The sequence below is a fragment of the Triturus cristatus genome, chromosome 2_1 (assembly GCF_964204655.1).
Source record: "Triturus cristatus chromosome 2_1, aTriCri1.1, whole genome shotgun sequence".
Classification (NCBI taxonomy): Eukaryota; Metazoa; Chordata; class Amphibia; order Caudata; family Salamandridae; genus Triturus; species Triturus cristatus.
The window spans coordinates 672,131,208-672,147,005 of NC_140581.1; the positions used below are offsets into that span (position 1 = coordinate 672,131,208).

General features: G+C 45.9%; 1 protein-coding gene across 2 annotated transcripts in view; it reads left to right on the plus strand.

Moving 5' to 3' along the window:
* The first annotated feature begins 1,023 nt into the window (after positions 1 to 1,023).
* The window catches only part of WDR36 (WD repeat domain 36), a 580,433-nt gene continuing 565,658 nt past the window's right edge, over positions 1,024 to 15,798 (plus strand). The window contains exon 1 of one of the 2 annotated variants that reach the window (XM_085632587.1): positions 1,024 to 1,302. In XM_085632587.1, the coding sequence (XP_085488713.1) occupies positions 1,114 to 1,302 (189 nt within the window). In that variant the 5' untranslated portion in view covers positions 1,024 to 1,113. The remainder of the gene's footprint in view (positions 1,303 to 15,798) is intronic. The other variant, XM_085632588.1, reaches the window with a different exon arrangement.

The window sequence follows — 15,798 nt, forward strand, 5'->3', positions numbered from 1 at the left end:
AGCGCGGCGGCAGTTAGCTACTGCTCTGAGTAAAGGCACCCGGAACTGAAAACTGAGTATCTGGAAGAAAAAGTCCCTGAAAATAAACACAAAAAGACAAATGCATAATGAGACGAGAAGTTAGGCACTGCTACTGGGAGGATACAAATGCTAAGAAGGTGGATGATAAACAAAAAAGTGACCAGTAGCGACTAAGCATTTTTGAGGGACAGACAAAAGAAGGAATGGCAATGCGTGGGCAGTATGCTAGCCCACAGAAGAGAATACAGCAGGTCTCGCTTGAAGACAGTGCATGCACTGCCTAGGCTCGACCTAAAAATCAGTAGTGGATGAGCCTTTCACCCATGAACCATAAAACTTGAGAACTCTGCTCATATTGTCATTGATATCAAAAATTAAGTGTCAGTTGCTCTGCGGTCTACATATGCTAAATTGTCCTCGCTTCAAATAATGCTGCAAAATGTAGACCTCTGCAATTATCTTTCGAAAACGGTGACTATCGACTAAATCGAGAATGTGGCATATTTTTTCCCGTTAATTTGTGAGACTAGTTTGCTTTTTTTCGCTACATTGCATTCCTTAGCTATATTAGGTGGAGAGTCGCCGTGAAGGGAATGGAATAGTTGACAACCATACGCATGCGCGCAAGCTCTCTAAAGTTCTCTATCGCATCTGCAGCAAAATAGAAGCGGCCATCTTGAAAAAATAATTAACTTGTTTTGGGGTAGTTGCAAAGTCTAATAACAAGAACTGAAACATTTTAGCAGAGAATAGTGCCGCTAAAGGAGAGGATTCTTCACTTTTTTTTCTTTCTAAGTATAACAACAAAGATTTTGATCTGAACATAATATTGTACAAGTGTGCTTAGTTTGTCCCATCAAGCATGTGTCCGCTAAATATACACGTCTTATAAAAAAAAAATCGATTCTTGATCATGCTTGTGTACAGAAGTTTGACAAAAGGACGAATAGGTGCTATCGCAGGATGTCCAACTGCTTCAAGCATTGAGTCCGCTTTCTATACCTAAAACGTGTGTTGCTTTCCTTCAGTGCGAGGAGCATCTTGCACTCGCCGGTCTTCTCCCTTAGCTGTTAGTTAAGATTGCCTGCTGGAATGGCAGAGTCAGACGAAAGTACACCTCTCCAGCAGGAAAAGACCACCAGCCGTGGCAGCACTATCTTCCAGGGATTCCGTGCTCTTGGGCTCTACTCAAATCACCTGCCACATGTGCTGCGCTACCACCGTAAACATCGCGAGTTCTACCTGGTGACCAGCGTCGGACGAGCCTTCCACACATTCAATGTGAGTGACTGTTTGGTGGGAGGCATGGCAGAGTGAGAAAAGTGGAAACTTGTGTATATATCAACTGTTGGATGCCATGACAATTTTTTACAACCACATACAATCTGTAACTTGTGCGTCTAAACTTTTTTCTTTTGAAATGAAAAGCTGTTTTCACATTATATCTAAATATTGTTTTGCAGCTGGTATCTACTAGCTCAATACATACAGTCCATTGATTGCTAAAGGTGTCCACAAATAACTATATTCTCTGTGAGCTCGTCTCATATCTGATCATGCTTAACTTTTTCTTCACAAAGTCAACATTCGAAACAGTTTCCTTTCCAGTATGTAGTTGTTCAAGGCTATCCTTGTTCAGCTCTTTTTTTTAGGTCGAGCTAGACAGTGCTGTGATCAGTATGTGTGCTTCAAGTCCATCCCCTTTTTTGCCAGTACTTTTCATTTGTCTGTCAGATTCCTTTAAAAAGCCTTGCTTATTAGTGGTCAGTTCTGTCTCTTTGTCCCTCCTTTCTGTCTTTTGTTCCTCCCACAGAGCAGGGACTTAGTACTGTCTAATTACCCTATGCCTCTTTATATGGTCTCGGGGGACTATTTATTTCTAGGTTTCCTGCTCTGTTACTGTGTTTGCCTGTGTTTTAGCTTCAGCCCCCTAGCTGCTTTTATTCAAATATAGCATTCTTCCTCCCACCTCCTCTTAATGCCACAGTTGTATTACTGCTACCGTTTTTTTACCTCTTCCTAGCCCACTGTGGCTACCCCTACTCTTGTTTGTATTTTTTTAATTAGGATTTTGCACTCTGCGACCTCCACCTTCATTTGGGTTTTTTTCTAGTAGCACATTTGCTTGGTTTGGGTTTCTTTTTAAGGCAGATTGGGCTTTTTTTGGGGTATGGCCTGCAAGGGTTTATGTCCCGCCTCCTCTCTTTCCTAGCTTTTCATTGGTTGCTGTGCAGGCCACTTACTTAAGTTCTTTTGGCTGCAGCATGTTTTCTTGCATCGGCCAATGCTTGTTTACAGTGGCTCATAAGGTATTGGTATACTATCATGAACAAGGGGACCTCAGTATTCCGACCAGGGGTAGTCTGTTTACACAAAAAACAATGGTACACAATGAGGCCACAAGGGTCCTGGATTAGCCTAGGCTATTACTATTTAAATAAGCGCTATTCAGGTTTAAACCAAAGTTAGCCCATGGGGAACTTATTAAGCAATATATGCAGGGACGCTCGGTTGAAATGACCTAACATTTATTAACAACATAAATGGAATATCAGTTGTTGCTATTCAAGTGATAGTTTGGGTGCTCACACAAGAATATAGTGAAGGTGCTTGAAGTGAGGGGTGCTAGTGACATTTTAATAAAACAAAGGTTCTGCAGTCTGTTATAAGAAGAGGTTTATTCTACACCCACCAGAACAGTCCACACCAACAGCAGGCACCGCAACTGACTCCAACTCTCTCTGCGGTTTACAAGTTCTGCTGCTGATGTAGTTGACATTCTCACAAGGAACTATAAACTTAAAGGGCAAGTTACAACGCACCTTCCCTTTACAAAATAATGAATTACATGGCAAAACACAATAGTGTGCTGGGGGAATAAATGTCAGGCTAATAATGAAGGAAAGTTATACGGGTGAGTACAGAAAGGAATTCACAACATTACTTGAGAAAATAATCTTGAAGATACAATGGCGAACTCCTTGCTCTATGGTTGAGGAGCAAATGAATCAGTTTGGACTTTACCATCATTATACTGGGAATGACTGTCCTGAGGTAGATGACCGTCCTGAGGCTCCACACTATCAGCCTCCCTTGTACATTTTGATAGACGGGACATGCTCCAAACACCACCACCACTGAGCATGGCCACATTATGCATTACCTCAATGATGCGCCTGGGACCAAAGCATTTTGTTTCACCTTTGGGAGACCAAACAGCCTTTGTGACAAAGACAAGATCACCCACTTTCCAAACAGACTTCCGTGCACCCAGCTTCACGTCAAACCTGTGTTTGTAATTTTCCTGGTACCTTTTCACTCTCCAGTTGTTCACTATACTGCCCTTATATTTTACACACAACCATAGGGGATTTAATTTAGAACCAGCAGCCTTACCCTTGAGCTTTTTGAACGGAGAACAACCAGTCACACTGTTGGGAGTATTTCAATGCGCCCATCATTTTTCCCTAAGGATGGGCTTGAGAGGGACTCTAGGGCAGTCTGAGCAGAGGCTCTGACCAGTCTCTTCATGCTCTCAACTAAGCCATTAGCTTGCGGAGCATAGAGAGCAATCTTGTGATGGAGAGGTCTTTTAGAAAATCTATCGTCTCTAGAGAAGTGAATTGCACTCCATTATCAGAGACTAGAATATCAGGGATGCTCTGACACGTGAATGCATCTTTAAGAAATTCAATGGTATTCTTTGTCACAACAGAACTCATACAGGAGGCAGAGACCCACTTAGAAGTGTAATCAACGAGGACGACCAAAAACCTTTCACAGGGAGACAAACTGTCAAATGGACCCACAATGTCAATGGCAAGTTTTGACCAGGGATGTTCAGGTATTGCCACAGGCGAGAGGGGAGTAGTCCTCACTTTTCTTGATTTATCATTCCCCGCACATATATTACAGTCTCTTAACAACATCTTCCAATTGACGGTCAACCTCCGGACACCAATAGGATTCCCTGACTCTTGAATTTGTTAAGCTGCGACCAAGATGCCTCTCATTTGCCAAATTGATTATTTTCTCTCTCATCATACAGGGAGGTTTCAATGTCTCACCCCGAAAAAGCTCACCATTCGAAATGTTCAATTGTTCGCTAACATTCCAGTAACCTTTCGCACAGCTGGGAACATCATTCAAAGTGGACCAACCATTTACAACGAAATCCATAACTGGTTTTCTTGTTTTGTCACTTTCAGAACAAACATTCTACTCTTCCTTATTAAGAGCCGACTCCTTTACGCAAAAAAACAAGCAGTCGGGACTTTTTCTCTGCGGGCATCCTTGAGAGAGACTCAGCCTGGAATATTTTTAAGACAAGGCAGATACTCTACCGAAAAATTGTATTCCCAGAGTCCTTCGATCCACCCCTTAATTCTGGGTGTTGTGTTCTCAACATACCTACAAGAAAACATGTGTATAAGGGCCTGTGGTCAATCCTAACCAGGAATGGTAAATCCCACAAGTAAAATCTGAAATGATTGAAGGCCCAAGAACATGCCAACACCTCACGCTACTCTCAGAGTAACGCGCTCTTCTGCTCCTTTCATTGAACGAGAAGCGAAACCAATGACCTTCTCACTGCCATCAACTATTTGGGATAGGACAGCACCCAAACCCTGCACCATGACATCTGTGGTCAGGATAGTCTTTTTATGTACATCAAAATGACCCAAAGTTGGCATGCGCGCAATTTCCTCTTTAACTTTGTTAAAGGCATTGACACAATCTGCTGACCACTTGAAGTCAACATCCTTTTTTAACAGTAATCTCAGGGTTTGTACAACACTTGCAAAGTTATACACAAACTTTAAGTAGTATTCCCATAAACCAAGGAAAGATTTCACTTGATCCTTGTTTGATGGAGCTGGTGCCTGTAATATCGCTTCTGCACGATCAATTTTGGGGCTAATTCTGATAAATCTATAAGCACCCAAAGGGGTTACAAAGGCTGTAAGTGGTCTTGAATCTTCATGTAGTAAGATCTGATGATACGCTGACGATAAGTCCATCAAGCTGAACATGCAAGCACCACCAATCTTTGTGAGAGCTTCATTAATATTTGGCAAGGCCTGCCTGTCGACCATGATACAGTTATTTAAACTTCTCAAGTCCACACACATCCTAATTTTACTGCCCTTATCTTTGGGTGCTAAAACAATGGGAGCCAACCATTCCGATGACTCAATTTCCTCTATAACTCCCAAATCAAGCAGTCTGTTGATTTCTTCTTGAAGAGGTTTCAACATGAGGTTGGGTGCTTTCCTTACTCTGTGTACCACCGGTTTTGCCTTGTCTTTTAAAATTATGTTGTGGCTAAATTCATTAAGAAGACCAAGTCCTCCACTGAGAACCCTAGGATATTTTCCAACAATATCTCGATTATCTCCTTGTTGTGTGACTAGCATAACTTGGTCAGGCGCATTCGGGTTCAAAATAATTCCAAGGTCTTTTTGATGACGGCAACCTAAAAGATTATCTCCACACTTGGCAACATATATTTTACCAACTGTTTCTCTTCCTTTGAACACGATGGGCTGTATGGAATACCCAATTAAGTCAATAGTTTGCCCCCCATACCCTACAGGATTGATGTTCGGTGGCAACATTTTTATATTATTGGACTTGAAAGTGGCATGCCAAAATTTGTCGCTCAACAGGGTATAAGGTGAATCCGAATCAGCCAGCTCTGGAACACTCTTGTCACCAATGTATACACCACATTTCGGCATGGTCACAATATCAGTATCAACTAGTGTTACATCATGCACAGGCTCAGAATTGCTTTCAGTAATGCAGTGAATCGCTTGCTGAGAAGATTCTTCATCATCCTCAGCAAAGTTTACTTTTGTGTTTCTGCACATTCTGGCATAATGTCCTCTTTTTCCACAATTACTGCAATTTGTGCTTTTAGCAAAACAGTTGGGAAAATTTGGTCCATGGTTCTGGCTTCCACACCTAGGGCATTTTGGCTAGTTATTCTTGTTCAAATTATAGTTGACCTTTTGCCTTTCTCCTGCTTGACATTTGTTTTACTCACAGTTGCAACTTGAGTGTCAAGTGATATATTTTCAAGATTATCTTTAGTTGATTGATTGATTGGCTTTATTTCTATACATAAAATATCTTAAAAGCAGTTCAACAGTTAAGAAAAACAACAAATAAAACACATTCCCAGAAGAAAAAGAAGGTAAAAAACAATAACTTAATAAATACAATTAATACAGTTAAAACCAGGATTAAATTGATACGGAAAGCCTTTTTGCACGAATCAACCAGGTCCACTTTAAGAATTTAGACACAGCACAAGCCACCAAAGTGGATGTGTCGGACAATAAAATACGTAGGGCCACAGTTTGATAGCGAGTTTCCAACTGTCTACAAAGTGGTGTGAGCCAGCGCCTCCTGGGAGAGCAATAGTCAGGGAATTCAAAAAGAATATGTGCCACCGTCTCGACCCGCGTGGAACAGAGGGCACAAAAGGGGGAGGACTGGGGGGGCAATTTCCACCGGGATATCAGGTCACCAACAGGTAGAATCCCTACTCTAAATTTAAAATATAAAGCCCTATCAAAAGGAATGGTAATCGTGTCGAGATAGGGTTCGTAAGCTACCACGTCTTTAATCCTCAAAAAGGCTACAGTTGACTTACATAGGCGTGGATCGACAGTGAGTTTAAACGAAACCCAATCCCAATACAATTTCTTTAAAGTGGCTTTAGGAGGGGCAGATCGAGTAACCCAAGCTTCACCTAAGCCCAGCTCCCCCAAAAGATGTTTAACGTCCCTCAACCATTTAATCCTATGCCAGCCCCCCATTGACATCACCTCGGACAGTCCCTCCGCATAGGAGGCTAATTCGGGCACCCTCCACAAGCGGGCCCACAGGAGCAAGGGACGAAGTCGAGCTTGGTCCTCAATTGATCTGCAGCCTAGATCCAGCAACACTGGAACTGTGGGTGTGCTCAAAGCGAGAGCCATCAGATCTTTCAGAAATTTGCTCTCCGATTTTGCAAGTACATCGAGATTGCCTGTACCCCACAGCTCCGCCCCATACAAGACAGCACTAACCCCTCTAGCTTTATAAATCTCCACAACTGGGGCAATAAATAGTTTTGTGGAAGAACGATGTTCCCTAAGCAACACACCACCCACCCTTTTGTGGTTAAGGAGCATCTTGTGGATGTGCGGAGTCCAACTCATAGAGTCGCTAAGGCGGATTCCCAGGTAGTCAAACTCTGACACCCTCTCCAGGTGAGCAGAGTTCAAGACCGGGGGGCGCCCCAGTTTCCCAGGAGGATTCATGATCAAATATTTGGTCTTGTCAACATTGATCACCAATCCCCTAAGGGAACAAAACTCCTGGAAGCGGTTAAGAAGTTTTTGGAGGCCCTGGGGGGTCTTTGCAATGAGGAGGGTGTCATCTGCAAAGAGCAGTGTGGGGATCCGAGTGCCCGCCAGGGAGGGTGCATCAGCAGGTTCTTGTAGCTGATACTCAACCACACCATTCACATAGAGAGAGAATAGGGTGGGAGCTAACACACATCCCTGGCGGACGCCCCTACTCACTGGAATTCTGTCGGTTTTCTCCCCATTCTTACCCCACCGCACCTGCGCATAATTGCCTGTGTGTAGTTTTATCAGGAGTGATAGGATATAAGAAGGCACCCCCAAACCCTGCAAGACCCTCCACAGTTCCTCCCTAGGTACCAGGTCAAAGGCAGTCTTGAGGTCGATAAAGGCCAGATAAAGACTGCCCTTGCCCAGCACCACCACCTTCCAATGCAGGAGTGCCAGTCTGAAGGCTTGCTCTATGGTCCCGGTTCCAGAGCGAAAACCAGCCTGGAAATCTGACAGAATCTTATTATCATCCACCCATTGGAGGATCCTCCCCAGAATTACCTTCCCTGCCACCTTTTGGGATGAATCAATAAGGCTTATGGGCCTATAGTTAGCGGGGTTGTCCCGACATCCCTTCTTGAATATCGGGACAACCTCCGCCCCTTTCCAGGATTCAGGTACAGATGCTCCCCCCATAATAGCATTCAATAGAGTGGAAACCAACTTCCCCCATTGCTTGGGATTGGTACGTAACAAGTCACCGGGTATCCCGTCAGGCCCAGCAGCTTTTAGGGGGACCAGGGACTTGATTACGACCTCCACTTCTCTGTCAGTAAAGGCATCGACCTCAGTGTCCCTTGCCTCGACCAGCAGAGCAAAGGAGTCATTAAGGACCCCCTCGGCAGGGGTATAAAGGGACAAGAAGTGACTAAACCAATTCTGAGCTGGGATATTACATGTCAGCAATGTGCCAACAGGCCTTTCCCTGGATCTTACCAAACTCCAAAATCCCCTAGCGATCCTGTCCAAGCTTGCAGCCAAGAGGTCCGCCCAGAACTTCTCCTCCCCCTCTCTTTTTGCTGCCTTTAAAGTCTGGGAGTAATCTTTCCTTGCGAGCCTAATTGCAACCTGGGGTTTAGATTTGACAGCCCCTACCAGCGCTTTTTTCTTGACTCTGCATTTTTTTTGTAAACCAACCCTGCGTTTTGGGCAGCAACTTCCTGTTGTTAGCACGAGGAGCCATGCTAGGGAGAATAAATAGGTTGCTCAGCACCCTAGTTAAGTCGCAGAAGGTCAGCGTGATCTCCTCAGGCGATCGGGTCAGCGACTCCAATTTGCACTGTGCTGCAGCCAGAAGTGCCCCTATATCTGCCACTTTCTCTTCGGACATGATAAGCTTAGCCCACTTCAGCCGTCTACCACAATTGGATGGGAAAACTTCGTGGGGGTTTGGAGCTATATAAGATGATAATCCCCCTTATCAGTTAACCACTGGGGAAAGAGAGCGAGTGAGAGGAGATTATGATCACTCTCAGTTGTCGGTATGATCTCCATATCCTTCAGGATGCTCCATAGAGTTACGTCAAGAAGAATATAATCTATTCTAGACGTATGATTCGGCCTATTATAAGTATGAGCACCCACTAGGTCAGACTTGGACCTCCCATTAACAGCCCTAAGGTCAAATTCCATGGTGAGGGAATTAATCTGTACCGCCACTTGGGTCCACCTCTTGATGGGAGGCAGAGGCAGCGCTAGGGCAGGAATCCCTCTCCTGGAGTCCTCCTCACCACTTCCCAATGTATCGTCCAGGCCCAAAGGCTCGAACGTACAATTCAGGTCTCCTGCCACCAAGATGCGAGATTTATTGGGGCGCTGCCTGAGCAGACCTTCTAATAGGGATATTGTGGCCGATGGTATACCACCCTTCGTGCCTCTGGCGTAGATATTAAAGATGTCCAGGAGGAGGCCACCCCGTGCACCCTTTACAGTAATATTGAGGAGATCGGGAGAGTTGGTGGGGTGCTGAACCACCTGGCAATCGAGAGCGACATCAACCCATATGAGGAGACCGCCCGAAGGGCGTCCCTTCCCTGAAACAGGGGGGACAGCGGGAACAAAATATGTTGAATATCCTACCTTGTGGCAGGGCTCCCTGCACCATGTTTCTTGAAAAATGCAAATGGAGTAACCCTCCACAAGCACATTCCAGTCTGGTAGTCCCAGCTTCCTTGAGATACCCGCGACGTTCCAGCTAAAAATCTTAAAGTCTGGATCCGCCACAACCGGCTCGCTGCGGGGCTTGGTGTTAGGTGACCCCTCCGTCAGATCTATAAGACTTAATCTACTGCCCCCACTTAGTCTTCCTGCAAGCGAGTTAATGTCCTGAGGTAGGGTAGTGGCTTCGTCTAACTGAGAGGGAAGAAAGACATTGCTATCACCCGACTCGTTTGGCACAGGAACATCACCTGGGCTTTGGTCCCTGAAGGCCACCCTATGGCAAGTGTCAGTTCAATATCCCGACGGCCCCCCCATAAGACCCAGGCCAGACTGCCGGTTGGAATAATTGAGGGATGACAGGATTCTCAGGATAAATAGGGTTATTGTTCCAACCCCCGCCAGAATGTAAACCATTATTATTTGCTGCAGTCCTAGGGTAAAAATAGGTTCAATCTACTACACCAATGCTTGCCCCCCCAATCACATACTTTTGATTGCAAATAGTTTGAGCAACCCTATTGTCTTTGAAGTTTACCACCACACAATCTCCTTCTAGGTGCTTGCGACCATATCCTACCCACCCTACCCTTCTCACTCCTAGGATCAACCCATCTAGACCCCTAGGAAGAGGTCTATTGGTCTTTAACCAGTGCATGGTTTTATTTTTTAAAGCCTGGTGGGATTCATAATGATCATCCTTCAAAGTGGGTACGTTAGGAAGTATGGCGACATACGGGTGGCACTCGGGGGGCAAATTCACCGGTGGAATAGTTGGAGCCGCTTTGGGGGAAGATTCTTCTGGCTGGGTTTCTCTGGGGAGGTTAGTACAAGTTCTGGTCGAGTGGGCTTGATCGGGACCATTGCCTTTGGCAATCCCATTCGAGGTTCCCTTATATTTAAGAGGTCCCTTCCTACCCGGCAGCTCAGCCCGGATAGGCTTCTTTACCGGGACTTTAAGAGGCTTAGGTGCACTCGGTTGTGCTAGGCCTGAATGACTAGTACTGCCTGAGGTATCCGCAACCTGTGCAGCAGGTACATTAGCCACAGCCAACATATTTACAGTGTTTGCTGTATTAGAGGCGGTAGGTGTGGCCTGTGTGGATGCAGAGAACATCCAGGTGCCATTATCCCCTCCCTGTCCATCCTCCCCGATCTTCGAGTGCAGTTTGATAAGGGTTTTCAGAGAGAAGAAATTATCCAAGGTTGCCTGTTCAAATCTATCCAACCTCTCTCCCAACCCTTTTACTCTCTCTACAATCGGGGACAGTAATGTTGTCATCAGGTCTTCAAATTGTGTAATTGTTACAGAGTCATTAGGTGGAGCTAAATGACAGACTGATGTTGGATCTACACATGCTTCCTCAATCATATGACCTGAATGATCACCCCCCTTTTCCATCCCAGGGTTTTTCGCGCCCAACCCCTCACCCGCTTTAGTTCCTATTCCCCTGGCACCATACTTCATTGGTCTCTTATAAAGTTTTGGGAAGCTGCCTTTACGTGGGTTTGCAATCCTTTTCCTTTTGGTATAAGTTACATTCTTGGATACCATCAGTGGTAAGGCAGGTGGCTGAGGGATATTAACTTGGATAGTAGGAATGATAGGACGAGTTGTAAGGACAGGGAATTCACTGGAGCATGGGTCAAAACTACTACTATCAACGGGAGGGGGAATAGATATGGCTGCCAAGCTCTCCAACCTATCTATACTGGCCCTCAGAGATGCAACCCGAAGAAGCTCCAGTGGAGGGGATGTAATTGAGAGGGGATCTGAACTACATACAGGCGAGGTAACAAGCGCCAGGGAACCCAATGAGGACCGTTTCGACAGAGGAAGTTCTTGGGAGAGACGCCGCTCTGTCATTACAATCTCCTTCTCTATGACAGCAGCTACCCGTGTAATGAACTGATCCATAGTGCCTATAATACAGCTGGCTCCACCCACTCCTCCTCTCCTGAGGCTCTTCCCTGAACGGGTGGACATTAACACAGGCTATAGTGGTGACCAGATATTAATAATAATGATAAACCCCTATGTGTCTAAAGATACCAGTGATGTTGTCAGGGGGGTGGCCCGACCCGGCCCTGGACAGCCCCGGACTGCCACAGACTGCCCGCCCTTTGCCCGGGCTTCGCTCCGACCCGCGCGTGACCCGTGTTCGCGGACGTGAGCGCGATTATGTACGTATACGCTGGGGGCGTGGCTTGCAGGGAGAGCGGGCCAGGTGTGAGCTATTGGCCATGCAGGGACTCCTGGGAGATGGAGTCCCTGCAGTAATGCTCGCAGCCCTGCTGTACTGCCACAGACCTCCCCAGCTGCCGTAGAAACTACAGGTTCTCCGCTGATTTTTCCCGTGAAGCGGGTCCGGCGAACAGTGATGGCAGATACAACAATTAGGTCCAGGCACAAGATTCCTTGGGATGAGGGTCCACTTGCCCAGGGTCTGAGTAAAAGCACACAGAGTCCCACCAGCACCAGGGAAAGAAGGTGTTCTTAAATGTAGCCGGTGCGCTGGGGGCGTGGCTTGCAGGGAGAGCGGGCCAGGTGTGAGCTATTGGCCAGGCAGGGACTCCTGGGAGATGGAGTCCCTGCAGTAATGCTCGCAGCCCTGCTGTACTGCACAGACCTCCCCAGCTGCCGTAGAAACTACAGGTTCTCCGCTGATTTTTCCCGTGAAGCGGAACCCGCGAAGCGGGTCCGGCGAACAGTGATGGCAGATACAACAATTAGGTCCGGGCACAAGATTCCTTGGGATGAGGGTCCACTTGCCCAGGGTCCGAGTAAAAGCACACCGAGTCTTTAGTTATGTTGGAAATGGCGTCACTAGGATTGGTGCTGCTGCGTATTTCTTTAACCCAATGGGAGGTATGCTCAATACTCTCAACAATAGTTATGGCACCTTTGAGATTCGGATTTTTTTATAACAACTTTTCTTGAATTCTTAAGTCATTAGTGCAACGCACCAGTTGATCACAGATGAGGGAGTCAGATAACTGTTCAAACTCAAAAGTCTGTGCCAATGACTTTAAAGCTGCAACATAGTTACCAACTCCCTCACCTTTGGCCTGCACGCGCATAAAACATTTGTGCCTTTCCATGACAACATTCAATCGTGGTCCAAGATGCCTTTGAATTTGTAGTACACTCATTTCATAAGCATCATTAGGTTCTCCAGCCCCTCTGCCTATTGGTATGGGATCCAAACTATCATATATATTCCTGCCTTCAATGCCAAGATTATAGAGTAGAACTGCTTGTTTCCTTGCGGCAGAGAATTTTTCACCACCGATGGTTACGAGGTAGGAATCAAAAAGTGGTTTCCATTTCTTCCAAGGAATAACCGGCTCACCCTGCTCCCATAAAAACTGAGGTTGGCTCATGCCACCGGACATTGACATGCTGCAAGAAAGAGTAACTTAACAAACTAACAAAATAAGTTAAAACAATATTTTAACACAACAATCTAATATAACAAGGCAAAGCCACAAGCTAACTAAACCCCAAAATTCCAGTATTGGAAGTTGTCAGCTGATTAGTTCCAAAACTGCCTTACATCCTTAAGGTACTCGAGCAAAATACAAGAAATGCTTGCTGCTGCTGGTGTCAGTTAAGTAAAGAAAGTCAAACTAATGAAAATAACACAATAAATTAAAATAATTAACTTAACTTGAGGAAGTTCTCTTCATGAAGTGTGCCGTTGACGAGCATAATCGCTCATCATTCTAGTCTTTTTTTAAACTGTTTTTTTTTTTTTTTACGACGCTGCTTTCTGCGTGTGCCTGTCAGGACCGTCAATGCGCACGCATCTCCTCACTGTGCGTCAGGACAGGAGCTCCGATGACATCGCTCCGTTCACATTCTCTGGCACACATGTTACCCTGCTGGAGTCTTGACTCGCGCAGTAAGTTCGCTCATGTGTGTTAAGCATTGCCCGTGGTCATTTCAAATGACGCGTCTCGTCTCTGGGTCAGTTTTTGCTTTGCGAGTCTCGCACTTATTGGCTGCAGTCAGACTTCACTTCAATCTTCACTTCAGTCTTTATTTTTTAATAACGTAGCTTTGCCACAATTCAGCCCAATAACCCGAGAGCACACTGTTTCCCGCAGTTGTCTTAGGGCCAAAATAGCATACGTTAAACAAATGAACAGCAGACAAACCTTGCTTGTTGTCATCTGTGTGATTCTTCTTAAGCACGCTGGGTTATTCGGTGGGTGTAGTCGTCGCCAGTAATAAAACAAAGCTTTACAGTCTGTTATAAGAAGAGGTTTATTTTACACCCACTGGAACAGTCCACACCAACAGCAGGCACCGCAACTGACTCCAACTCTCTCTGTGGTTTACACGTTCTGCTGCTGATGTAGTTGACATTCTCAAAAGGAACTATAAACTTAAAGGGCAAGTTACAACACATTTAAAAAAATTACCATTGCATTGACAACAGTAGGCAAAACTCTGAAAATAATTTATACAACGAAAGAGTTTCTGTTGTAAAAGGTCGACGGCGTTTCGATCTTATTAATTCGAGATCATCATCGGTAGGGAATATGTAAGCAAGACGGGTGGAAGAAACAGCACCGGATAACCGCGTGGGCTGTCGGTCGCTTGCCAGGTACGGCAGACCCAAGAGGCCACGATGGTCCTGAATGGTAGTCGAGGGAGCGGAGATGAACACCATCCCGAGGTGCAGAACTGAAAGGGCCAACACCCCGAGATATGTGGGTGTGCGAGGGCCGACTGAGTCCTGAATTGGAGGGTTGAGCCTGGAGGCCGTGGGGGGCCAGTGAGGTAATTACGGGATGACGGAGTTAAGCCGGAGTCCCGAGGACAGCAGTGAGTCAGAGTCCAGCACCCTGAAGAACGTGGGTGCAGTAAAACGATTTGCAGGGCCGCTAGTGTCGGTCCGAGGGAGATGCCGAGCAGTAGCTCTGTGGTTGTCTCCAAGGGGGTTTAAGGTTTTGGAGCTCTTTCTATGAGGCCACTTAAACTAATTGTTTACATTTAGCACGGCAAATCAAGCGATTAGCCCAGAATCGAGCGTCGAGTCGACGTGGAGTCTCGAACCCTGCTCCTCCGATCCAAAGCCAGGCAACTCTAGCTATTCCGCCATATGGTGTTTGTTCTCCGTAATGCTGCTTTTAGCAGATGTAGGCATTTTAACTTCCGGAGTGGATGATGGTCTTCAGTAATTGCCTTTTTTACAACAGTGTGATTCACAGGATGTTAAGCTGCTCCAAGACTCGAACCGGATTGCCCAGCTCAATTGTCGGCAGCTCTGGCCGTGAGGTCACTGGACTGTTGTCTGCACCATATAAATTTCACAGTGGCGGAAATCAAACTACTGTTTCAGGCAGGGGAACACGTGTTCCGGACACACCCAGCGCTAATTTCAGGGTGACCTGAGAGACTTTTGCCGTGTTAAGAGTCTAGTGGAGGTACCTTTCTCTGTGTGAGGCCGAGAAGGCAATACTTTAACACATAAGTAAGTCTGCCTATCGCACAACAGAACTGACTTGTACTCAAACATGCTTAACTCGTAAGTATACAGGGATATGTATACCCAAGAGTTAAGCACATACGAGTAAAATTCCTTTCTGCTGTGCGATAGGCAGACTTACTTATGTGTTAAAGTATTGCCTTCTCAACCTCACACAGAGAAAGGTATGGCAGTTCCACGCCACGACCGGCACTGTGACTGTCACCATGCGGTCAAGGATACTGGATGGAGCTGTACATCACAACAGACTTTCTCTGCTCCATTCGGTGTTGAACAGCCCCCACCCCCTCTCAAGTCTCACTTCCGCAATTGTTTGAGGCTTTATAAAGGGTAATTGCGCTCACCGACACCTTCGACCTTCTCTGCACTTCAGAAGCCTCGATTTCATATGCAGTCCTAAGACCCAGAGGCGCACAAGAGGAGACAACAGAAATTGTAGAGCACATACAGTACAGTTTAGGGAAGGCCCCTTCACTCTCTCCACAAAGAGGCCTTCAACAGTGGTTACTCCCATTCGTTCTCTAGATGAAAATTGCACCTTTTGACCGAGGATGGCGGAGAATGTGGTGGAGCAGGGCCACCGTCCGCCAAGAGGCCCACGCTCAGCTCGCCTGCCCTGTCGGGTTCCGATGGAACAGGTGAGGCAATATAGATACCTATTGCTTATCAGTACCGATCCAATGATTAATAATTTGCCATTAAATCTTGCTCTT